Source organism: Vipera ursinii (assembly GCF_947247035.1).
Source record: "Vipera ursinii genome assembly, chromosome: 8".
Lineage (NCBI taxonomy): Eukaryota > Metazoa > Chordata > Lepidosauria > Squamata > Viperidae > Vipera > Vipera ursinii.
Genome location: NC_139519.1, coordinates 15,587,102 through 15,611,767, shown reverse-complemented (window position 1 = coordinate 15,611,767; position 24,666 = coordinate 15,587,102). Strand labels below are relative to the sequence as shown.

General features: G+C 41.6%; 1 protein-coding gene across 4 annotated transcripts in view; it reads right to left on the bottom strand.

Moving 5' to 3' along the window:
- The window catches only part of NUDCD3 (NudC domain containing 3), a 58,196-nt gene that overhangs the window by 18,666 nt on the left and 14,864 nt on the right, over positions 1-24,666 (bottom strand). For all 4 annotated transcript variants that reach the window (XR_014493161.1, XM_083368372.1, XM_083368373.1 and 1 more), the window contains exons 3-4: positions 13,933-14,065; positions 6,080-6,223 (exon numbers count right to left, since the gene is read on the bottom strand). Coding sequence is in view for 3 of the 4 variants with exons in the window: in XM_083368372.1 (XP_083224498.1) it covers positions 6,080-6,223; positions 13,933-14,065 (277 nt within the window). In the remaining variant the exon portion in view is untranslated. The remainder of the gene's footprint in view (positions 1-6,079; positions 6,224-13,932; positions 14,066-24,666) is intronic.

The window sequence follows — 24,666 nt, the reverse complement described above, 5'->3', positions numbered from 1 at the left end:
AATCAGACACAGAAGAGTGGGTGCCATCCATATCTCGTGTGTGTGTGTGTGTGTGTGTGTGTGTGTGTGTGTGTGTGTGAGAGAGAGAGAGAGAGAGAGAGAGAGGGAGGGAGGGAGGGAGGGAGAGAGAGGGAGGGAGGGAGGGAGGGAAAGAGGGAAAGAGAGAGAGAGAGAGATGGAGGGAGGGAAGGAGAGAGGGAAAGAGAGAGGGATAGTTGCCCAGCGTCTGAATTTTGAGCACGGGGTTGTGGGGAGGCTGCAACAGTCATGTGAAAAATGGTCATAAGCCACTTTTCTCAATGCTGTTGTAACGGTCACTAAACAAACTGTGGTTAAGTCGGGGACGGCTTGTGCACAATGCCAAGATTACAAGTGAACCAGCCCAACGTCAACCAAAAGGCTCCGTAGACAATTTCTCAACTGTGTGCTTCTGAATTCCCCGCAAAAACTGCACGTAACGCTTTTGTCCACGAATCCTGCCCATAATCATCCTGTCAAATCGACTCCTTTGAAGCAGACATAGAGTAAGCATGAGACAATTTCCTAAAGAAGACATGTAATGTGACACGCACTGTTGATGAATTTCCAAGGCAACTTGCTTGGAAAGATTCCAGCCTTATCTTTTCCACTAAAAATCAATTATTCATTCAGTCCGTGGTGATTATGAGTATGACGAGCATTCTCACCCCAGATTCTCTCCAAAAACGTGTTAGAATTGTCCACCCAAAGGCAACAACGGAGCGTTTGAGCGAAAGAAGCCAAGCCGCTTGCTACTGCGAGTTAGTAAACGCAGAAGCAAAAATGCTTCAGCCCATCACCCAGAACGGGTTACTAAAAACAGATCCCGTGGATCTATTTCCGTCCTGTTCTCCGACACACTAACTAGGGTAATGGAGAAGGGTCACACAGAGAAATATTACCGGCAAGGCTGGGAGTTTGGGGACGTACATGGGAACCAGAGACAAGGGTAATATCACTCTTCCAAATGGTTGACTTTGAAGAACAGTATTGAAGAATTCCGAAGTATAATTTCCTCCCGAGATTTGTATCAACACTTCCTTCCACATAAGGGTTTTCACTGTATCCGAGAGCTGCACCAGGACAGCTTTACAATGGGGGGAAAAAGGAATTATTTTTCTTATTTTTATTTATTTATATCCCACCTCCATTAGTTTTACCAACAACTCAAAGCAGTGAACATATCCAACAGAGAGAGAGAGAGAGAGAGAGAGAGAGAGAGAGAGAGAGAGAGAGAGAGAGAGAGAGAGCTCAGGAATTCTGGGAGTTGAAGTCCATGAGTCATAAGAGAGCCAAGGTTGCCTACCCCTGCACTAGACCAAACTGCCTCTTTAAAGCAGCTATGGCAATTAGTTTTAGGAATTGCCCGATCATGAATTGCAAATTTCATAAGCCCAAAGTCTGAATAGTTTACCTATTTTCCACGAAGCTTCATCTAAATACATGGCAAGCACATGTTCACTAGCAGACTATAATGCTACCAGCAGATCACAAGGATGCTCGGGCAGCCACCAATAATATATAGGTAACATCACTGGAAAATATCACTTGGATAATGCATTGCTACATATAACTGATGAAATCCTTCCGCAGGGTAGGAGATCCCCTCATCCTTCTACAATGCTTCGCTAAAATCCATTCGTTTCATTGAAGCAAACTTTTCAGTGCCTATATCTGAAAATAAGTTTAAAGGACAAGATTTTAAAGACTTCAATAAACTTACTTTGCATTACAAAGAGACTTTCAAAAGTAATTGGCCAGGAATATTATTTTCCCTTTTCTGACATAAATTAGCACCTGTAGCCTAGTCCATGCTATCTGAGCTCATTCTGAAGGCTGAGCAAATTTGATCTAGAAACACGCAAGTAAAAGCAGGCCAAGTCTGTAATGAGGTCTCCATAGCGTTTTTATCACACTGAAGAACCTCATACGAGGAGGGTAAGAAATCAGGTGCCAGAGTTAGGCAAGGCTTATCACACCCACAGCCACACTAGAACTCACGACAGCAGATTAAAATTGCTGCAGAACCTGCCTTCAGCACCAACTATTGCTGATTAAATCTAAATTTATTAATACAGTACAGCATGAAAGCTTTCACCTCCAGCAAAACTTGCAGCAGTGAACGGTATGTATAAGAAATAACAGAGCATGCCAGAACTCTCAAGGGTGTACTTTTATAACATGCTGAACCTAAAGTTGATTGGCCAGTTTGTTGGTCCATCTTTAGCAATCCAACTGAGGTCACAGCCCCATGCAGAGATGGCTGAGGCTTATACCCTTGTTTGTAGTAAGAAAGACAAAAAAAAAAGTCTGAACAGTAGACACTGCAATACTTGGGAGACAGCAGAAGGGAAGAGGAAGAACTGGAGAAAATGACAAAATCCAAAATAGAATAACTGTGACCAAAGAAAGCAAAGGTAGTACAAATAATAATAGCGCCTGGATTGCAATCCCAAAGCATTCGGAGCACCATAAACACCACCGGCATTGACAAAATCACTACCAGTCAATTACAAAAGGCAGCTTTATTTGGAACAGCTTACATCCAGTGACAATACCTTTAATATTATTAAACAGAGTCTGCCTATCTCAGGGAAAGACTTGATAGCTGAAAAAAATGCCAAATCTACTCTAAACGTTGGGCTGTCTATGCAACCAAACCATAATAAAAGGAGCAAAAGAGATGCTGTGGGTAGAACAGTTTCATTCTGCAATCATCCCTGACTCCTATCCTAATATCTGGAGACCGAAAAGCTCAAACAGTCTTAGCTCAACCTATCATGCAATCCAAATCTAAAGCAAGATGCGATGAGCCCATATGCAAAGCAGCAGCAACTTTCCTCTCTCTCAATCTTTCTCCCAAAACAACTTTCACAATGCCACAAATCTTTATGCCCACTCCTTCAAATCCTTTTGTCTGAGAGAACCTTATCCGTTGAATTCAGTGCCCCAAATCATCTCTCTCAACCTCTACTCAAATTAAGGTTGTGAAACTGAACCAAATAGTTAATTTAACTTATTTTATTTTAACTAAACTATTGGTTTAGTTGTGTTTCTCTTTCTCCTAATTCTTCCCTGTACATAAATTTTTCTAAAGCAAATTTTACATGCACCCATTTGATTAGGGATAGCATGCTGTCTTTGTATTACTCAACAAAGCATATCCACACTACCCTTGGCTTAAGGCTTTGCCATGAGGAAACCATCAGTTACTTTTTAATCTCTTGGCACCTCTGACTTAGAGGATTGGGTTTGACTTAGGATACGGCAACTCCCTATGCTTCTAATAAACTACATCAGGGGTAGGCAACCTTGGCTCTTTTTATGACTCGTGGACTTCAACTCCCAGAATTCCTGAGCCAGCATGGCTCAGCTTGGAAACCTCTCCCTTTTCCCTCAGCATGGCTGGCTCAGGAATTCTGGGAGTTGAAGTCCACAAGTCATAAAGCGGCCTAGGCCAGGGGTAGGCAACCTTCGCTCTTTTATGACTCGTGGACTTCGACTCCCAGAATTCCTGAGCCACCATGGCTCAGCTTAGAAACCTCTCCCTTTCCCCTCAGCATGGCTGGCTCAGGAACTCTGGGAGTCGAAGTCCATGAGTCATAAAAGAGCCAAGGTTGCCTAATCCTGAACTACATGTAGTCCTTGACTTACAACAGCTCACTTAGGGACCATTCGAAGCTACAACACTGGAAAAAGTGACCTTTGACTATTTTTCACACCTATGACAGTTGCAGCATCCCCATGATCAGGTGATTTACATTCGGATGCTTGACAGCTGACTCAAGTTTATGACAGTGCCATGTCCCTGGGTCACATGATCAGCTTTTGCCACCTGAGAAGCAAAGTCAATGGGGAAACCAGATTCACTTAACAACTGTGTTCCTAATTTAAGAATGGCAGTGATTCACTTAACAAATGAGGCAAGAAGAGTCATAAAATTGGGCCAAGCTCACTTAATAAATTTCTCACTTAGCAACATAAAAAGTTTGGGCTGAACTCTGGCCCAAACTTGAGAACTACCTGTATATCCAAGCAGAGACATTTTTGCACTTGGAAAGAGTTAATTTTTCCATCCTCCACCTCTTTCAGACATCTAAAGATTCCCTATTATTTTATAACCCCACCAAGGATTCCAGAGTGAATGCAGGGCCCTGCCCGGCTCCCATTTTCTGTTCAGCCATCAACAGAAGAGTAAGGATGAGGGACAGAGAAGCTCGAGGCCATTTGAAGAGCTACAGGGCCTTAGAGAAAAGAAAGGGAAGGAGAAACAGACCAGTAATAAAAAAAATGACATAAGAAGCAGGAGTTAAAAGACTATATCAGTCTTTTAAAGTAAAAGGAAGAACATGATCTGAAACCTCAAGATGAAGCACTTCTGTTAAAGGATAACTTTTCAGGTCTGGTTAGTGTCTTTATGACAGAGCGCATGGAAAAGCCTCATAGCAAAGAACATCAAACATCAAAAGCAAAACTGTGGAGTTATATATGCAGTCACACTTGCATGTTTTTGCACCAAAAATTAGCAATCCCTTCACTGTGCTCTTCAAAAAGAATGTATGTCCATCATATTAACCTAAAAGCAATTGTTTTTAATAATAATAATAATAATAATAATAATAATAATAATAATAATTGCTAGTATATTACACATATACTATACTATACTATACTATACTATACTATACTATACTATACTATACTATACTATACTATACAGTATATAGTATATTATAGTATGTAGTATATTACAGTATAGTATAGTATATTATAGTATATAATAATATACTGCTCTGGGACTTCAGAATTCAAACAGACAAGCACCTGCAACATAACACCCCGGACTTAACACCTGTCGATAAGAAAGACAAAAAAGTCTGGATAGTGGATGTGGCAGTGCCTGGAGACAGCAGAATAGACGAGAAAGAACTGGAGAAGATAACAAAACACAAAGACCTACAAATAGAAATAAAAAGACTGTGGCAAAGGCAAGCAAGGGTAGTACCAATAGTAATAGGCGCCTTGGGTGCAATCCCAAAACAACTGGAGCACCAACACCATGGGCATTGACAAATTCGCCATTAGTCAATTGCAAAAGGCGGCCTTACTAGGAACTGCTTCCATCCTGCGACGATATCTGTAATACCATCAAACATCCATATCTGCCTATCCCAGGTCCTTGTAAGGACTCGATAGGTAGACAAAAATGCCAAATCCAGTCTGAACATCTGGCTGACTGTGCAATGATCAATAATAATAATATACTCTAGTCCTTGACATGACCATTCATTTGGTGATTTGTTTAAAGTTATGACACTGCTGAAAAAAGCCGGGTCTTATGAGGTCCTCAAACTTATGACTGTTGCATCATCCTTATGGTTATATCATCATATGTGGTGGTGCAGTGGTTAAATGCAGTACTGCAGGCTAACTGTGACTACAGCCAGTTCAATCCTGACTGCTTCAAGGTTGACTCAGGCTTCCATCCTTCCGAGGTTGGTAAAATGAGGACCCAGGTTGTTGGAGGCAAGATGTTGACTTTGTAAACTGCTTAGAGAGGGCTGTAAAGCACTGTGAAGCAGTTTATAAGTCTAAATGCTGTTGGTATTGCTGTCTTGCCTCCAGCATCAGAGGCAGGTTGTCTTTTTTTGAGGGAACACAAAGGAAATGATCTTCTTACGCTCGTGTTCAAATTTCATTTCAACTTCTTTTTGGGCGCTTGGCAACCAGCTTGTATTTATAACTGGGTGTGGTGATCTGCAGTAGCATGATTGCAATTTGCGACCGTGTTTTTTTTTTGGCCCTTGCCCATTCATAAGAATGAGTCCACACACTTACAACCATGGCATTTGCTTAATGACAATGGACTCGCTTGACAAGCATCGTAAAATGGGAGCAAAATCAGGTCTGACTCAAACTACAATTGCAACGACTTATGATGGAAATTCCAATCCCAATTGTTGTCCTACATTGAGGAGTACCTGCAGGGTATGTACACGTGCAGACACAAGATTGCATATACATAATATTTCCTGAAAGGAAATGATGAGGTAATCCTTACTAGAATACATTTCCCGGGTTCTAGACTCCAGACAGAGGTCTCTGTGTTGATCTTGTGAGTAAGGGCGCCTTCCATCAGCACTTGGCGCCCATGTCCCTCCACCAGCGACACATGGATTGAACTACTGCCGATGTCCACCGAAACCTGGAAAGAAGCAGAGAAAAATGAATTAGCAAGGTGATTCATCCTTTAATAGTCCTTTCTGGGTTACAGCAGCAGATTAGAATACAAACAGCAATGCAGTACAAAGGAAAACATCGCCCTTTCCAATTTCTAATTTATAGACTGCTACTAGCCTTTATTACCTTAGTAAGTCCACTGGTTCTACAAAATATCCAGGGATTATTCATAAAGAAGGAATGGGTCAGGTTGTCTGGGAGTGACTTGTGTTTCTTTTAGCAGAGAAGAGAAAGGAATACATCTGTCCAGTATAGTAACCCTTTTAAAGTAGACGTGTGCAAAGCCAGGCCGAAAGGGAAAATGAAGACAAGCAAGTAGAAAAAGCTGTTCTTTCACAGAACATAGTCCAGGCTTGCAAAGGGGAAAAGGTGGAAGGCTAATCCTTTTATTGCGAGCTGCTCCCTCCACGGGGGAAGTCAGGCTCCCCATACACATCAGCAACGGCAACTATAGGACATATGCACTCAGGTATAGGATGCGGGTGCCTCAATGTTTCCAGGAGGAAGAGGTAGCATTATCAACAACAAAATACTATTCCTTTGTAGTACTAAAACTAGGAGTAACAACGAGGAATTGACCTTATTGAGCCATTTTCTCAGAACTGGTCCTCCTCATTAAAAAGCCACGGTGGCGCAGTGGTTAGAATGCAGTATTGCAGGCTAACTCACTGCTCACTGCCAGGAGTTCAATCCTGACCAGCTCAAGGTTGACTCAGCTTTCCATCCTTCTGAGGTCGGTAAAATGAGGAGCCAGATTGTTGGGAGCAATATACTGACTCTGTAAACCGCTTAGAGGGGGCTGTAAAGGACTACGAAGTGGTATATAAGCCTAAGTGCCACTGCTATCTTGTAACAAACACGCGTCTGAAAGCAGACATTTAGCAACTGAATCACCCATGTTTTTCCCTTGCTTATTGTCTTTGAGGTTCTCATTGTTAAGTGCTTCTGCATAATTCATTATTTAAATGTTACTTTACGGTGTAATTGTACACACGTTTACCCTGAAGTAAGTGCTTATTAGGGGACGCGGTGGCTCAGTGGGTTAGGACGCTGAGCTTGTCGATCAGAAGGTCGGCAGTTGGGCGGGTCGAATCCCGAGTGCTGCGTAACAGAGTGAGCGCCTGTTACTCGTCCCAGCTTCTGCCAACCTAGCAGTTCGAAAGCACGTAAAAAATGCAAGTAGAAAAATAGGGACCACTCCGGTGGGAAGGTAATAGCGTTCCGTGCGCCTTTGGCGTCTAGTCATGCCGGCCACATGACCACGGAGACGTCCTCGGACAAGCGCTGGCTCTTCAGCTTTGAAACGGAGATGAGCACCGGCCCCTAGAGTCGGAAACGACTAGCACGCATGTGTGGAGGAACCTTTACCTTTGCCTTAAGTGCTTATTAAGACCAGTGGGATTCAGAGAACAGAGCCCTCCAGATTGTGCTGAGCTCACCCACCTTCCTTGTCTACTGATTGTACTGGTTAGGATTGAGAAATCTTAATTCATCTGTCCCTGGAGCTCATAGGATTCTTGCCTCTGCCATATAGCCCTGCTTGAGCTTAGAAGTGAATAGAAAATATATTTTATATGGTCATTGCTTTCTAGAAAGACAGTTAGTTTAATTAAAAAAAAGTATGTAGACACAGCCAACAAGTAGCTTTGGAGAGCATTTCATTGGCTTAAGGAAGAAGTGACATTGGCCATACTTGGGTTCAGTTGTAAGGGTTACAACCTTGTCATTTTACTAACGTGTAGAATGCACACAGACCTACAGCTATAAATACTAGATTAACAAGAAACCTTTCTTTTCTGGTCTAAGATACAGACGGCTAAGGTGGACTGCATTTTCTGTAAGAGTGTAATAATGCACAACACAACTGCATAACCCAAGATCAACATGTTCCAGGTACACGTCACTTGTCAGAGCTAATTCTATACCAGTGTTTGTATCGCTCAGTTCTAATGCTGGGCAGGTAACAGTTATCAATCCACATAGTATTATTCCATTAAGTCTAGAGTAGTAACCTTTCATTGACCATCACTTTCAATGCTCAGCAGCAGATCTTTAAAGCCAAAGATTCCCTTCCCTTTCCTTGCCCTGAGATGGTTATTATAAAGGATGGAAGCAAACAGAAATAATGACACGTACGGACTGCTATATGCGAATAATTCAATGTACTCCAGAAACCGAGAAGCCCAAAGACTGCAACCTAGACATAGAAGAAAGTGGAAGAGGGAGCTCACAGCATTTTTCCCCCCCAGCTATTTTATTGCTGAGCAGGTGAAGGAGAATGAGTTGTAGTGAAGTAGGAAGATGAGCCTCTTAGGATAAGCCACGTGTAAATGTGGCCAATTGTAAATCAATTTAGCTTCAGTGTCGCACATCAGTCAAACAAAAATCATTTTTTGCCAGGGTTCTTTTTTTATGATTACAAAGGTTCCCTTAGTAGTAAAGCTGCATTGCACTTTGGCAAATGGGATTTATATTCAGGAAAAGAAAGTCTAAAGTAAGAAAATAAGATGAAGTGACTATAACATTTGTCCAACTAGGGATGGCAGGGCTACTAGGTGCCTTTGCTTCTTTGGGCCGCTCTTTATTAATGAAGTTTTAAAAAGCTGAGATCGAAAAACAAATCCCAACACACACATCTCCAAGATGCTCCACTAGCCGAGGACAAACAAACTAGCATTGCTTCCAAAGTACAGATCTGTTGGTGTTGTCCAGTCGCTAAGTCGAGTCCAACTCTTCCCAGCCTTATGGACCATAGCATGCCAGGCTCTCCCAGAGTTTGCCCAAATAAAACCCAATATATAGTAAGAAAAGGCTAAAATTATAGACAGTCCTCACTTAATGACTGCTCACTTAGCAACCATGCAAAATTACAAAGGACTGCTCCCAAAAATACTTACAACCCAATTTTGAAGTTCTGACACCTACACACGCGCGCACACACACACCATGGTCACATAACTGCATTTTGGGTGCTTGGCAGCCAGCTCGCAATTATGGCCGTTTAGAGCAGGGGTCTTCACACTTGGCCCTTTTATGACTTGTGGACTTCAACTCCTAGAATTCCTCAGCCAGGCACATGTTTAGAGTATATTGCAGTCATGGGACTGTGATTTTCAATTTTTTTTGCCAGGGGATCTAGCATTTACTTCCAGTTTCCAGCAAAAGACACCTTCGTGTAAAACGGATTCACTCAATGACTATGTTTACTTAATGGCTACCGCAAATAGGGTGACACGGTGTCCCACTTAACCATCACAACGACTTCCAACCACAATTCCAGGGTCAGTTGTGATTGTAAGTCAAGAACTACCTGTACGGCAGGAAAGCTAAATAGCCAGTGTGACTCTGGAACAGTAGGCTAAAATCCTTGGTGTGAGGAGCTAAACCTGGTTATGATGCAGTGGGAGGGCAGCCTTCCAAGCTGTGGACTGGATAGCACTTTCTAAATTCATGGTCTAAGGCAGGGGTCGGCAACCTTGGCTCTTTTATGACTCGCGGACTTCAACTCCCAGAATTCCCGAGCCAGCATAGCTGGCTCGGGAATTCTGGGAGTTGAAGTCCGCGAGTCATAAAAGAGCCGAGGTTGCCGACCCCTGGTCTAAGGAAAGTCTCCTGCTTTGCTTCATGTGGGCAGGGAGAGCAGTCCTTTTCCAGTTTTCTTGGCTGAGGTTCTCCTGAATGCTTTAAAGAAAAACAGTTTTTCATGCCGTGCGCAATTTATGGCATCTTCTGCCAGAAGAAGACCAATTGTTTAGACTGCTTTAAATTTCAAGAGTAGATAAATTTATAGAGGAAGGGCTATAAATAAGTATTGCCTAAGACCATTTAATGTTCAGAGGCAATGTGCCTCACCGAGTGGGAACGAGCAATAATTGACAACTATAAAGAACTTGTGGGAAACACTTGATCTTCAGTTTGATACACGGGATGCTGACCCTAGGATAATCTGTTCCAGCTCACAAATAACGCTAAAGGTTAACCACAGTTGAACATTAAATGTGTAAGTTTGGGTTTATGTACTTGTCCTTCCTCTCTTCTCGTCTGGCACAGCCAATGACCGATTTGGAAGTCTTAATTTTTGCTTTCAGTTAACTATGGGGCTGCTCTGCACATATGAAACAGAACTATGCTTAATTACAATTTAGAAAAACCCGTGTGCTTTTAAACCACACGTAAGATGCCCCCTTTTTTTGTATGTGCGCCTTCAAGTTTGTGTTTATGCCAACTCCCTGGATACGTCTCTGCAAATTTTCTTGGCAAGATTTTGGAAGTGTTTTGCCACTTCCTCCTTCCTAGGGCTGAGAAGGAGTGACTGGCCCAAGGTCACCCACTCACCCTGTGCCAAAGACAGGACTAGAACTCACCATCTCCCAGTTTCTATGCCTTAACCACTACATTAAACAGGCAGTCCTGATGACTCTACTTTGTCCCAGTTGGGCTCTCACGAGAAAATGTAGTTTCTGTAAAACGGAAGCAAAATTTTTCTTCAATTAAGCTAGAGGTGAAAGGGAGGTTGAAGGACACAAGACAAGGTTTTCTGCTACCTGTACTTAGGATGTACAGGAGAGGGAAGTGTTGCCTAATGATTAAGGCACCAGGCTTGAAAGCAGGAAACCATGAGTTATAATTGCGCCTTAGACATGAAAGCCAGCTCTGTGACCTTGGGCCCCTCACTCTTTCTCATCCCAACTCAACCTCACAGGGTTTTTGTTCTCTGCCTTAGTTGTAAAAAATAACAAAGGTGGGACAGAAAGAAAGAAATCAATAAACAGTCCCTGGCTTCCAAATGACGAGCGTCTGGGCAATCAAAACTTGCTCCTTTTAATGGGCACCCCATGCAGTGAATGCAGATAAAAAGAGGCTGGTGCGACTTGCCCACTGAAGCCGGTGGGCGTTGCTGTGGACACCTTTGTAGCTACTGCTTCCTCTGCTGATTTCAGAGCACCTGCTAAGCAGCCGCATTACCCTGTGTGTTTGTGTATGTCAGCTGACAACTCTTGCAATTCTGATATGGAGCTAATATGAGCTGAAGCAGATGTACCAAGAGGGAATGCTTGATTCAGCTGCCCTGAATCACAAGAGAAGAAAAACAAATCAGTTTACACATGGAAAAAAAATATATTGTGCGTGCCTACAAACAGCTTCTTTGTTCTAATAGTGTTTCCAATATCAGGATTAAAAAAAAAAGACTACACTACACTCTAACAATTCCGGTCACTACATTTGCCTCTGCCTGCATACATCTTCATCTCCCCCTCTGTAAGAGGACCAGTAGGCTGACAGAGATAAACTGCATCCCTCTGCTGCTTGGAAAAGAAAGTCAAGGAAAAGAAGATGGAGAAGGGTGAGGGGAGTTACTGCAAATTAGGGGGTGGGGGGGAAGGAAGCCTCCTTCAAGCTAAGTGTGTCTCCCTAGTCACATCACACACACAGAGAGAGATATAATTCCCTTGGCAAAAATAAGGAAGTAGATTGACTCTGCCTTCTTGGGGATATTATTTTTCAAGTTCCCACTCAGGCCCATTCCTTTGGACTTTATGGCAGCTCCCACATCCCACCTTGCTTAGCTATTAAAGTAAACATGGGAAAGACTCCAGGGAAAACAAGTTGCCTTTGCAGAGACTTCCCAATCCAAGCATGCTTGTCTTCTCTCACGTCAAGGTCATGGCATGGAGAGTGCTGATGGCCCTGGAGCAGACACCTGAGGGCAAAGTAACACAATGAGGAATCATATGGTTCCTCCAAAGGAGTTCACCCAAATCCAGCCTAACTCCTCTTTCTTTTGAGTCACCAATCCAGGAAGCCAGATGGAATGAATTGGAGACCCACCTCCGCTAGATGCTTTATGAAAAGCACCTCTACGAGCCACTTGGCTTGCCGAAGCAACAGATCTCGCAGCCAGTGCTTAAAAATAATTCACACTCTGCAAAGCACAGACAGACCCAGGGCTGAGTAGAAAAGGCATCCTGGCAAATCACATCCCTCAGGAAAATCTAGATAAAATCAATGAGATTGTTTACCCAACGGTTAGCCTGCGTTGATTATATCAGCTTAACAGCGGCTGGGCAATAATCGGTGCAAAAAAAGGATTGGTTGATGTTCGGGTGCAAATAGTCTCCAACCAAACAGAGATGTTCACTTTTCATGGATAGGAGCGGAAAATCAAAATTAAGACTTTAGAATTCACTTTACACATTAAAAAGGTGGGTCTGACCGAAGATGTCGGAAAAGTAAGCAAGTTATTATGTCATTATGTCAGAAAAAAATGAGTCCTAAAGATACCTTTCCTGAGGGGGGGGCAGGGGAGGGGGTTGGCGACCATCATAAATGTGCATGTGACGTTTCTTCTGCATTTCATACGGAGTGGGAAGGGTGAGAAAGAAACTCAAAGCTAACCGTAACAATAACTCTACCTTAATTTTATTTGGTATAACACGGGATAGAGAAGAGCTTGAATTTCAAGATTATGTTACTCCACTGCCAATCTTACAAGATAGGACAGATCAGGAAATCAACTCAGAAGAAGACTATAGGGGTATATTTTATTTCCATTGCATTTCTATTTTATAGAATTTAATTTCTTACTAAGCTATTGGAGCTCTACTTTGCATTCCCTTGCTCATTCAGCAGTTAAATTGACAAAACTTCTTATCATACTTTCTTGTTTAAAGGGTTAATTTAATTATTTGGCATATATTTAATTAGAAAACTAAAAAATACTGTAACAGTAATTTGTGAGTTAATAATTAAATTGTGATTTTAATTTTTTTGCGGCTAGACTTAATTTTATTTTATTTTAATTTTATATTGTATTGTTTTTAAATTTTGCCTTGTAAACCGCCCTGAGTCCTTTGGGAGTAGGGCGGTATATAAACCGAATTAATAAATAAATAATAATAAATAAATACTGTAGATTACAGTGATGGAATCTTGCAAGTCTGCTTATGTATTACCTTACTCGCTCTTGTGCCCCTCTAAGTCAGGGAGTAGACAGCCTGAGGCTCCTTCTGACACTGCCTCTTTTCCCAGGCTTCAGGAATGTTTCTGTCTTTGTTCTATAACAACTCCCGAATGTTCCCTTCAACACCATATCCAAGGCTCTTTACCTCTTACTTACTAATTCCTGGAATCCCTGCTATTTCTGTTTACTCAACCTGGCCTACTTTGAAGGGCTGATTCTGGAGGGGGCAGTTTTGACCCATTTTTTTTAATGTTTTGAGGGGTTTCAGAGTGCTTTAATAGCAACTAAGCTCATGGGGGCCTCCTCACTGCAGTTTTGATTTAAAAGCAGAGGGAGGGGGAGTTTCCAAATTTTGACAACACGATCGCCACAAGAATGGAGAGCTGTGTGCATCCCAGGAGCTATCTAGACCTCTTCTAACTGAAGGCACCAGGAATTGGACCTGGGATATCATGCAATCAATACACTGTGCTTTTTCCCCCCTTTACATTTTAAGGTGGCTAATGGCAATCCAGGCTTGTTCAATGCTGGAGGATGGCTGGAAACAGCTGCAGCGTTCAGCAAGTTTGGACTGCTATAGGATAGAATCACTGTTGGTAGCCATGAAGGAAGCAAGGGAAGAATTCTAAACGGAGCTACAGTGGGCATCTTATTAGGAAAGGTGGGGATTCTATCAGTCAAATGGGCCAGAAAAGCTCTGATACGCTCATTACCTGTCTGCCTTTCAGGATATGCTTGGGCACTGGAACTTTGATTTCCAGGTCGCTGTAGTCCTGAGACCAAGTGTAGTTCTCTCGCACAGCTCCATTGTAACTCTCAGGATTTGCCTGGAATTGTTCCTGTTTCCTAAGGAAAAAAAAAGAGAAAAAGATGGAACGTCCATTGGATTCTGGCTACAGACAGAAATTCAGAACCTCATTCCAATATATCCAAGGTGAAAAAGGCTGGCTGACGTGCCAGCTTAAAATGGACTGTGGAGCTTTCCCAGAAATAAGACAAGCCGATGCTCTTCTGTGGCAGAAAGCAGCAAATAACAGAAATTGACTATGCCAGCAGACAAGAATAACCGTCTCTATTCAGAAGGCAGCGATGTCTCTTTAGGTTACTCAGTTGCGCTATTGCCCCCTCCACACACACACACACACACACACACACACACACAAACACACACTCATATAGAAATCTTTATCTAGTTCTGGGCAACCTGCAGGATAAAAGGAAAAGTTAAAAACAGCATAACCAAAGGGTAAGTGGAGTCAGTAAATGGGAGAGAAATCTCTTCTTCCCCAAAGGCAGAATCATAACGTGGGGACAGGACGAGACAACGGAACCCAGCAGACCTACAAAACTTTTGAGAGTGGAAAGCTAACTTTCCACTCGGGTTTTCCCTCTCTCCTGTGCAAGCCGTCTCCATTTGTTTCTAGTGTTTAAATCTGCTGGATGACCACAGTGGCGGAAGACATTCGGTGCTGCCCTTTCGGAGTCACTGGAAAAAAAATCCAGGTGCACTTTCTTTGGTTTGGGGTCATCCAAGGCTGGGATGCCGAAGTTGCCTTATTTCCTGTAATGGATTTGTGAGAAAGGTCTTGAGAAATAGGGTGATGCTGCCTAGGGCAGAGGCCCCCAACCTTTTGGGCACCAGGGACTGGTTCCGTGGAGAGAGGTTTTTCCATGGACCAGGTGTGTGTGTGTATGCTGCCTGCATCTCGCGGATAGGGCTTTGCTTGTGCGGACCGGTTGCTGGCATGCTGCAGCCCGGTACCGGTCCACCGACCGGGGGTTGGGAACCCCTGGCCTAGGGAAATGAAAGGGACAACTTGCCACAGCCAACTTGCTGCAGGACAATTCGCCAGGGAAAACACGTCGTGAGGGACAATTCCACAATTTCAATTATTTAAAATAACTTTAAAAAAATATTTCCATTTTTGTCATTCACATTTCATTTTGTCCCTCCTTTGGGCGTCCTTTCTTTAAAGATTCTATTTCACCATTTCTTCCGATATTAATGTAACTCTTATCCCGTGCCAAGTTGTCCTGCAGTGAGTTGGCCCCAGCGAGTTGTTGTAGACCCGCCTAAGGAATGGCTGGATAGGAGACGGCAAAGCCTGCAGCTGCTTAAGGGGCAGAGAAAGAGTGTTAAAAGAGACCTCGTCTTTTCAGTTCTCAGGCTAAAAGGGAGACAGTGGCCGATTTGTACTTTCAGAATTGCAAAAGTTATGTCAGCCTTTGAAGGTAGATCAGACAGGAAACACAACCAAATGAGCTAATTTTACTTTATTGTAAGGCTTCGTTAACAGAATTTTGCAAGTCTGAAAATATAAAACTCGCTAAGTAGCAAAGCAGTATCTAGCCAGACTTTCAGCTTACGAAACCTAAAATGTCAAACACTTTTGAAAAGAAATTAGCTTGGTTAATGCAAAGAACTGTGGGTGTTGAACTGCTCAAAAAAAGCCACTTATATAAATTACACCTGAGCAATATTTAAAGTGGGAATTTCCTATTGTTTCTGTCTAGCTACTGGGATCGATGTGCTTATATGTCAATTCTCACTGGAAACGAAATATAAGTTAGCGCATCTACTTTATATTACATATTTTAATGAAAAATATTACATTTACACACCACAGGTTGTCAAGTGGTCTCCAAATTAAGGGACTGAGCAGACCTTAGATACCAAACAACCTTTGCATGCATACTTTCATGCACACCCAGTGATGAGAATTAGTGAAATATCAGAGAAACAAATGAGGAAGAAGGATGCATTAAGAAGCAAAACAGTCAGTGCACTTGAGTAGCTTAAAATGTTATCAGATTATAAGTAGTTAAAAAAAATCTTAGTCACTGCAGATTTATTGTGGATTAAAAAAAATCAATCTCCATGGAATAACATTTCAAATAAAACTGCATATTAAAATGATACTGATGTGCAAAATGCATTAGATAGAAGGCACAACGGTGTGCATGTTAATATATATTGTTAGTCCACGTATGATGCGCTGTACGCTAAATAAATAAAAACAATAGTGGGTATTTTTAACTACTTCAAAACTACCACACGGCACCAGGTCAAGGATGGCAAATTCCAGGGGTGGCCAGGACTCTGGATAAAAACTAGCTATGTACTTCAATATGACAATAGAATTAGGTAGAAATACTTTGGTTTAATTCTAGACAGCAGTCAGAACACCAGTTAGAAACAATATCCCATCTTTTGATAAAGCAAAGTCAATATGGAAGCCAGATTCACATAACAACTGTGGCAAGAAAGATCGTAAAATTGAGCAAAATCCACTTAAATGATGTTTTTACTTAGCAACAGAAACATTGAGCCGAATTGTGGTTGTAAGTCAAGGACTACCTGTAAGAAAATTAAAAACTTTCTGTAAACTTTGCAATTCCTCTATTTAAATAAGCCTGTGGGTTGGTGCCTTTTTTTTGCCCCTGAAGTAATGACACATTTCTAAACACTGAGAATAAGAAGAATTTTGATTACGCATTTATATAGCAGCTTCCCCGATCTGGTGCTTTTCAAATGATATATATTCAGATGGATGCAGAGTCATGTAAGGTCAATTTAGAAAATGTCAAATTATTTAGCATCTCAAACATGGATGGTAAGGGAGCTACTGGCTCAAAGGCAGCATTACTCCGATGAAGCAAAAGGAGATAGCCTCTCCAACATGATTTGCTTGTTAGATATCCAGAAGTGTTACGGAACCTCAGATGGAGACTGAATTCTGAGTTATACAGTCATGGCCGAAATTGTTGGCACCCCAGAAATTTTTCCAGAAAATCAAGTATTTCTCACAGAAAAGTATTGCAGGAACACATGTTTTGCTATACACAGGTTTATTCCCTTTGTGTGTATTGGAACACAACAAAAAAAGGGAGGGAAAAAAGCAAATTGGACATAATGTCAAACAAAACTCCAAAAATGGGCTGGACAAAATTATTGGCACCCTTAATATTTGGTTGCACACCCTTTGGAAAAAATAACTGAAATCAGTCGCTTCCTATAACCATCAATAAGCTTCTTACACCTCTCACCCGGAATTTTGGACCACTCTTCCTTTGCAAACTGCTCCAGGTCTCTCTTATTGGAAGGGCGCCTTTTCCCAAAAGCAATTTTAAGATCTCTCCACAGGTGTTCAATGGGATTCAGATCTGGACTCATTGCTGGCCACTTCAGAACTCTCCAGCGCTTTCTTGCCATCCATTTCTGGGTGCTTTTTGACGTATGTTTGGGGTCATTGTCCTGCTGGAAGACCCAAGATCTCGGACGCAAACCCAGCTTTCTGACACTGGGCTCTACAGTGCGACCCAAAATCCTTTGGTAATCCTCAGATTTCATGATGCCTTGCACACATGCAAGGCACCCAGTGCCAGAGGCAGCAAAACAACCCCAAAACATCATTGAACCTCCACCATATTTCACTGTAGGTACTGTGTTCTTTTCTTTGTAGGCCTCATTTCGTTTTCGGTAAACAGTAGAATGATGTGCTTTAACAAAAAGCTCTATCTTGGTCTCATCTGTCCACAAGATGTTTTCCCAGAAGGATTTTGGCTTACTCAAGTACATTTTGGCAAACTGTAATCTTGCTTTTTTATGTCTCTGTGTCAGCAGTGGGGTCCTCCTGGGTCTCCTGCCATAGCGTTTCATTTCATTTAAATGTCGACAGATAGTTCGTGCTGACACCGATGCTCCCTGAGCCTGCAGGACAGCTTGCATTCCTTTGGAACTTGTTTGGGGCTGCTTATCCACCATCCAGACTATCCTGCGTTGCAACCTTTCATCAATTTTTCTCTTCCGTCCACGATCAGGGAGATTAGCTACAGTGCCATGGGTTGCAAACTTCTTGATAATGTTGCGCACTGTGGACAAAGGCAAATCTAGATCTCTGGAGATGGACTTGTAACCTTGAGATTGTTGATATATGTCCACAATTTTGGTTCTCAAGTCCTCAGACAGTTCTCTTCTCCTCTTTCTGTTGTCCATGCTTAGCGTGGCACACACAGACACACAATGCAAAGACTAAGTGAACTTCTCTCCTTTTTATCTGCTTTCAGGTGTGATTTTTATATTGCCCACACCTGTTACTTGCCCCAGGTGAGTTTAAAGGAGCATCACATGCTTGAAACAATCTTGTTTATCCACAATTTTGAAAGGGTGCCAATAATTTTGTCCAGCCCATTTTTGGAGTTTTGTTTGACATTATGTCCAATTTGCTTTTTTTCCTCCCTTTTTTTGTTGTGTTCCAATACACACAAAGGCAATAAACCTGCATATAGCAAAACATGTGTTCCTGCAATACTTTTCTGCGAGAAATACTTGATTTTCTGGAAAAGTTTCTGGGGTGCCAACAATTTCGGCCATGCCTGTATTTGTTCTGCAGGTGGGTAACTGGTAGAATTAGAGGTATTTTTATATTATCTATAAGACAAAATAAATGATTATCTTCTTAACGAGATTGCTGAGTATGATGATTTCATAGAGGAAATCACGCTCTATACAAAATTATTTCTTCCCCAGTCTCTACTACCACAACCACACTTCACTATAGCTGAGATGAAACATCACAGCACTATAAATTAAAAAATTCTAATAGTCCTGCTATTTTGCTTAGGATTGAGATGTTTACATGATGTCACCAAATTAAAAATTCTGTGAGCCCAGTTTTGTTTAAGATACATTAATAGAAGGTGCAAAGTTACACCACTGAGTTTTGGGTTTGTACCAACTATAGGAACGCATTGTCCTTCAAATATTTTAGGTTTCAATGCTTATCTGACCAAAATCAACAAAGTAATGATATAGATTTTGGAACTTGTTGTCCAAAATATGTGGTGGACTTATATTTTACCAAGAAACGTAGATAGGGCAGGCTAGAAAAGTCAGTGCCTTCCTAACCATACCCAAGCACTACGAATTTGTTGTCAGTGTCCACTTTGCTCTATGACTTCATGGTGACCTAACTCTAACCCTAAGTGGAATTTTCCTCCAATGGGATTTTCCCATGTATTTTACCAGGAAACACAGATAGGGCAGGCAAGAAAAGTCAGTGCCCTCCTAACCATACCCAAGCACTCCTAATTTGTTGGCGATGTACATTTTGCTCTATGAGTTGATGGTGACCTGAGAGTATGAGTTGATGGACTGAGAGTATTAATTGGGGTTTTAATTGGATTTTTAATTGGGGTTTTATATTTTTTATATTTATTCAAGGTCTAAATATAATCATTTTAACTGTTCTTAATTTTTGTAATTGTTGTATTGTTATTTTAAAAACCTTGTGAACCGCCCTGAGTCCTACGGGAGAAGGGCGGTATATAAGTCTAATAAAGATAAAGATAGAAAGATAAAGACCTAACCCTAAGTCCATGGTGGCAAACCTATGGGATGCGTGCCATAGGTGGCACGCAGAGCCCTCTCTGTGGGCATGTGCGCCATCGCCCCACTCCTAGGCCTTCAGCTGGCTTTTATAAAACCTTTTCACTTTAGGCCTCTGCCGCCGTGTTGGAAAAAAAAGGTTTAATCACTCAATTTCAACTTCTCATGGGGGAAAAAAGAGATCTCGCAAAGTTGGAATTAATTGATTGGACTTTTTAGTCCCACCCAGTCTGCTGTTACCAGTGCAATCACACCCACCCAATGGGCCACACCCATCTGGCACCCAACAATACATAAGTGGGTTTGGGGATGCAGTTTGGACACTTGGTCCCTAAAAGGTTCTCCATCATTGACCTAGAGTCATTGATTGAGATGGATGGCTATAGAAATTGAATAAATAAATGTATAAAACTTTCCTAAAGGTAAGGGAGGTAAAACATGGAACAGAACTGACCTTCACTAGGTAGAATGCTCACAATAAGAAGATTGCTAAAGACACACATAAAATAGTTGGGCACCATGCACAATGCAATGTTTGCTGGGGGAACTCTGCTAGCATGAGGACAAAATACATGTGCGGGCTTGCAGTCCCACTTCTCAATTGTGAAATAAAAAATCTGGCAGATACACCTTCCCTTTCTGGCTTGCCGTAAGTACAAAAATATTCCTTGCCAGCATCAAGCCTCAGAAAGCCTTGCAAGACAGACAGCTGATCTCTAGCTTTTTCAAAGCTGCCCAGGGCAGAGTGCCAGAGCCTCCCACTCTCTTCCTGGCTGGCAGGAAGTCCTTCATGTTGAGGAATATGCTCCAATTTGGGGCTTCACCTTGGCTTGTCTCATGCAATTCCAAAGGGGGGGGGAGAGAAAAAGAAGAAGAAGAAGCAGAAGGTAAGTGGATGACCTGGACCAGAAGCCCTGCTGCTGGCTATCAACGTTTATCAAAACAATCAATCAAACAACCACGACAGCAATAACAACAATAACCAAAAAAAAAATCAGGTTCTGCAATGGTGAAGAAAGAAAGAAAGAAAGAAAAGAAAGAAAGAAAGAAAGAAAGAAAGAAAGAAAGAAAGAAAGAAAGAAAGAAAGAAAGAAAGAAAGAAAGATAACCGAGTCTACAAAAGTTCTCTCATTGGATCATCATTTCCATGGAGACAGTCGTTATGGCAACACAAGAACAAACCTGATCCCCAGCTTCCTAAAATGCTTGGAGATTTCAGGAGCCAAACAGACTGGAGGACAAATAAAACAGGAAAGCAGAGGGAAGGTATTATGCTTCCAATAAATACAAATCTTTCTCTTTCTCTCTCTCTCTCTCTCTCTCTCTCTCCCTCCAAATCATTCCTCCCCAGTAAATATAACTGGACAACAAATAAAACTTCAAGAGCGTGAAATTGGGTTAATGTTCCTATAAACCCGAATAACAAGAGAAACTTCGGCAACGTTAAACCTTGCAGTTCCTCTGCCGAAGGGCTGGTGGTAGATCTGTCCTTTGTAACTGCCTGCTCTAGATTTTCAGGGTCATTTCTGATAGTTTTGACTTGTAAACCCTCAAATACTCAGCCTTGACTCAGCCTTCCATCCTTCCAAGGTAGGTAAAATGAGGACCCAGATTGTTGGGGGCAATAAGCTGACTTTGTAATAATACCGCTTGGGGGGGGTGTGAAAGCCCTAATAAGCAGGCATATACATAGAATGAAGGCTACTGCTAAGCTTGTAAGCCGCCCTGAGTCTTCGGAGAAGGGCGGGATATAAATGGAATTAAAAATAAAAAATAAAATAAAAAATAACCCCCCCTCCATACTATTTTCTGGTATATGGGAGAGGGGGGTGTACACTGGACATGCCCACACTCTTACTGCAGGCTCATCCATGGCTGAAGCCATCAACCTTCATTCCTTCTCAGAAGTTTAAAAGGGAAGGCTTTCTCCTCTGGACAAGGAAGGAAAGAAGGAAGGCAGCAGAAAACTGAAATGAGTGTAGACCAATTTCTAGAACGTCTTAATGGAGAGATCTGGTGTGTCCCACAGGAGCTGCCATCACCTCCAGGCTCCACACTTATTTCAGCAGGGTTCAATATTCCATTGGGAAGTTAACATTTTTACGAGGCTGAAACATGACTTCATGGAGACGTTGGGGACCTGGATTCGTTTGGCCTCTTAAAATACGTCGTTTTCTGATTCATAAGAAGGACTTCCACCCTCTTCATCTTCCAGAAGCCCATGAAGACCTGGCTCTTGCCCCAAGCATTGAGCTAGGATCAGCAATGGGAACTGGCGGGATGTTGTGGCACCATGATGTGGTGTGTGTTGTTGTTGTTGTCCTTGCAAGAGTGGATTGTTATTATCTTTCGGTTTTTACTGAAGGTTGTTGTGAGCCACTTAGGATTGTTATGTATAAGATGGCCAGCCATGTAATTCCCATAAATAGGATGGATCCCCAAATAGTTATTCAAAGCAGACACTGGACAAATGTGAATCTTAATTTTTTTTAAAAAAATAACGTGATTGATTGTGACTTTTAGAGTGTGGCGTCGGCCAATGCTAAGCAGCAAATTGCATTTTAACTGGGATCAGATTAAGGAATATTTTTCTAGAGACTATGATCAGTATTTAATTTTTTAGTTCACCTGAATCTGTGTTTTATTTATGGCTGCAGACAGTGTCAGGTCTTTTAGATCTCTTAAACAACCAAAACATATACTCAAGTTTTATCTTCAGTTTCAGACATTCTGTTCCTCCATAATACAGTGTTGGTTTTTCAAAGTGAGTTGCATACTTTTCCTGGCAGTTAACTGGTAAAAAAAAATAGATGGACTTAACAAAAAAAAAAAAACAATTCAGGAGAGTAAATCTTTTTTTTTCCCTGACCCGTTTATCCACATCAGCAGATATACACTGACTATTCTGTTTGATACAAAAGCCTTGGAGTTTAGGGAAACTCAAAAGATGGAGATTCAAAGAAGAAAGGTCACACAGCAAAGCAAGTTGGGTCAAAGCACTTGAACTATTAGCAAAGCTGGGTAGCTAAATAGGAATAGAGCAGTACAGCAGTAGCTACAAACCTTGTGGCACTGACATTGTGGGAGACGGTGGGGAAAAAAACATTAACTTTTAAATAAAGGGTTGAGTGTTGCCTTGTTCTATTTGCACATGGCTGCGTCTTTAGGAGGAAAGTGAAATCATTAAAAACATAAGCAGGAACAAATCAACTCCTATCAATGCAGCTGTATGTTATGTATGTACTGCTATTTCTTCTCAAAGCCAAGGATCTGTAAACAGGCTACTCAATTCATCATTAAAGAGCTTGTCTCTTAATGGATTTAAGAAGGGTTGCCACACTGTTCCCAAATGTAGAATACAGTGGGCATTTTTTTTTCCAGGAGTCTGTTCGGTCTTTACATGTTTAGAGAGAGCAAATTCAATTTCTTGCAGTTTTCAGAACGCTGGTCAAAATCTAAGAAGAGATTCAACAACTCCTTCCCCGATTTTTGCCTTTGTCTTGAGCATGGATAATTATCTCCTTTCCTCTGCAGGAAGAACTGGCTAGTGATACATGGAAACACTGGCTGTATATCAAGATTCAACATTAAAATCTGGGGCTTAATTCACCTTAATGTAATAATGCATAATTTAATGCCAGATAGGATAGGTGATAGAAAACATCTAAGAATTCTTACCTAAAAAGAAACCTATGTAATATTCTCATTTGATAGGTATTTGATACTTACATAGTAAACTAAAGGAGAGCCATGGTGGTTAAAACGCAATATTGCAGGCTAATTCTGCCAACTGCCAGCAGTTCAATTCTCACCGGCTCACGGTTGACTCCATCCTTCCGAAGTTGATAAAATGAGGACTCAGAGTGCTGGGGGCAACACGCTAATTTTGTAAACTGCTTAGAGAGGGCGGTAAAGCACTATGAAGTGGTATATAAGTCTAAGTGCTATTGCTATTGTTACATCCAAGTGATTGTTCGCAATCACCAGAATTTTAGGATTGAGATGTTCTGGTTTTTTGTGTTTTTTTGCAACTTACGTCTTAAGTTAAAAAAGAAAAAGAAAAAAAGGTGACAGTGACAGAACCCAATATTTGCCAACTAACTAAGCTATTCTAAGTACTCTGTCGCTTGTTCTTCGGGGTCACAAAAACTCTCCTAGTGATGCGATTATGTCACATCAAATCATTTTTGGCTCCAAGTGACGTGTACATTTTCATCCATCTCTGACTGATTTTTCAGCTCTTCCAACAGTGCATTCAATGCCAGCATAACTGAGTTCATCCACCTTGTTGCTGATCGTCCTCTTCTTCTACATCCTTCCACTTTCCACATATAAAGAACGATTGTTAGAATTGGGCATGTCTAGTTTAATAAAGAGAAGGACTAGGAGAGACATGATAGCAGCATTCCAATATCTCAGAGGTTGCCACAAAGAAGAGGGGGTCAATTTATTTACCAGAGCACCAGAAGGCAGGACAAGAAGCAATAGATGGAAATTAACCAAAGAGAGAAGCAACCTAGAACTAAGGAGAAACTTCCTGACAGTTAGAACAATTAACCAGTGGAACAACCTGCCTCCAGAAGTGGTGAATGCTCCAACACTGGAAATTTGTAAGAAGAGACTAGACAGCCATATATCTGAAATGGTATAGGATTTCCTGCCTGAGCAGGGGGTTGGACTAGATGACCTCCAAGGTCCCTTCCATCATCATCATCATCATCCCAGCATTAGAGCTTCTCCTAGTAACTGATACTACATTATTTTAACCAGAGAGGGCTACAATTGAATCAGGGACCTTCTGCCCATTGTGGCCCACTCTTGGATTTTAGCATTAGCTTAACAGGGCTGAAAAAAGACCCAAGACTTAAGTTATCTTTCAGGATCATCACTTAAATACAATGCGACAACTGGGAAATACAGTGAAGATGAAGTGAAAAATTTACAGGCAACGCTTGCATTGACAGATGAACAGTACTGTGATAATAAGTACTTCAAGCAAGAAGATTCCCCTCCCAAATTAAGTTCAAGACAGGGATGCTATTAAGCATAAAACACCTAG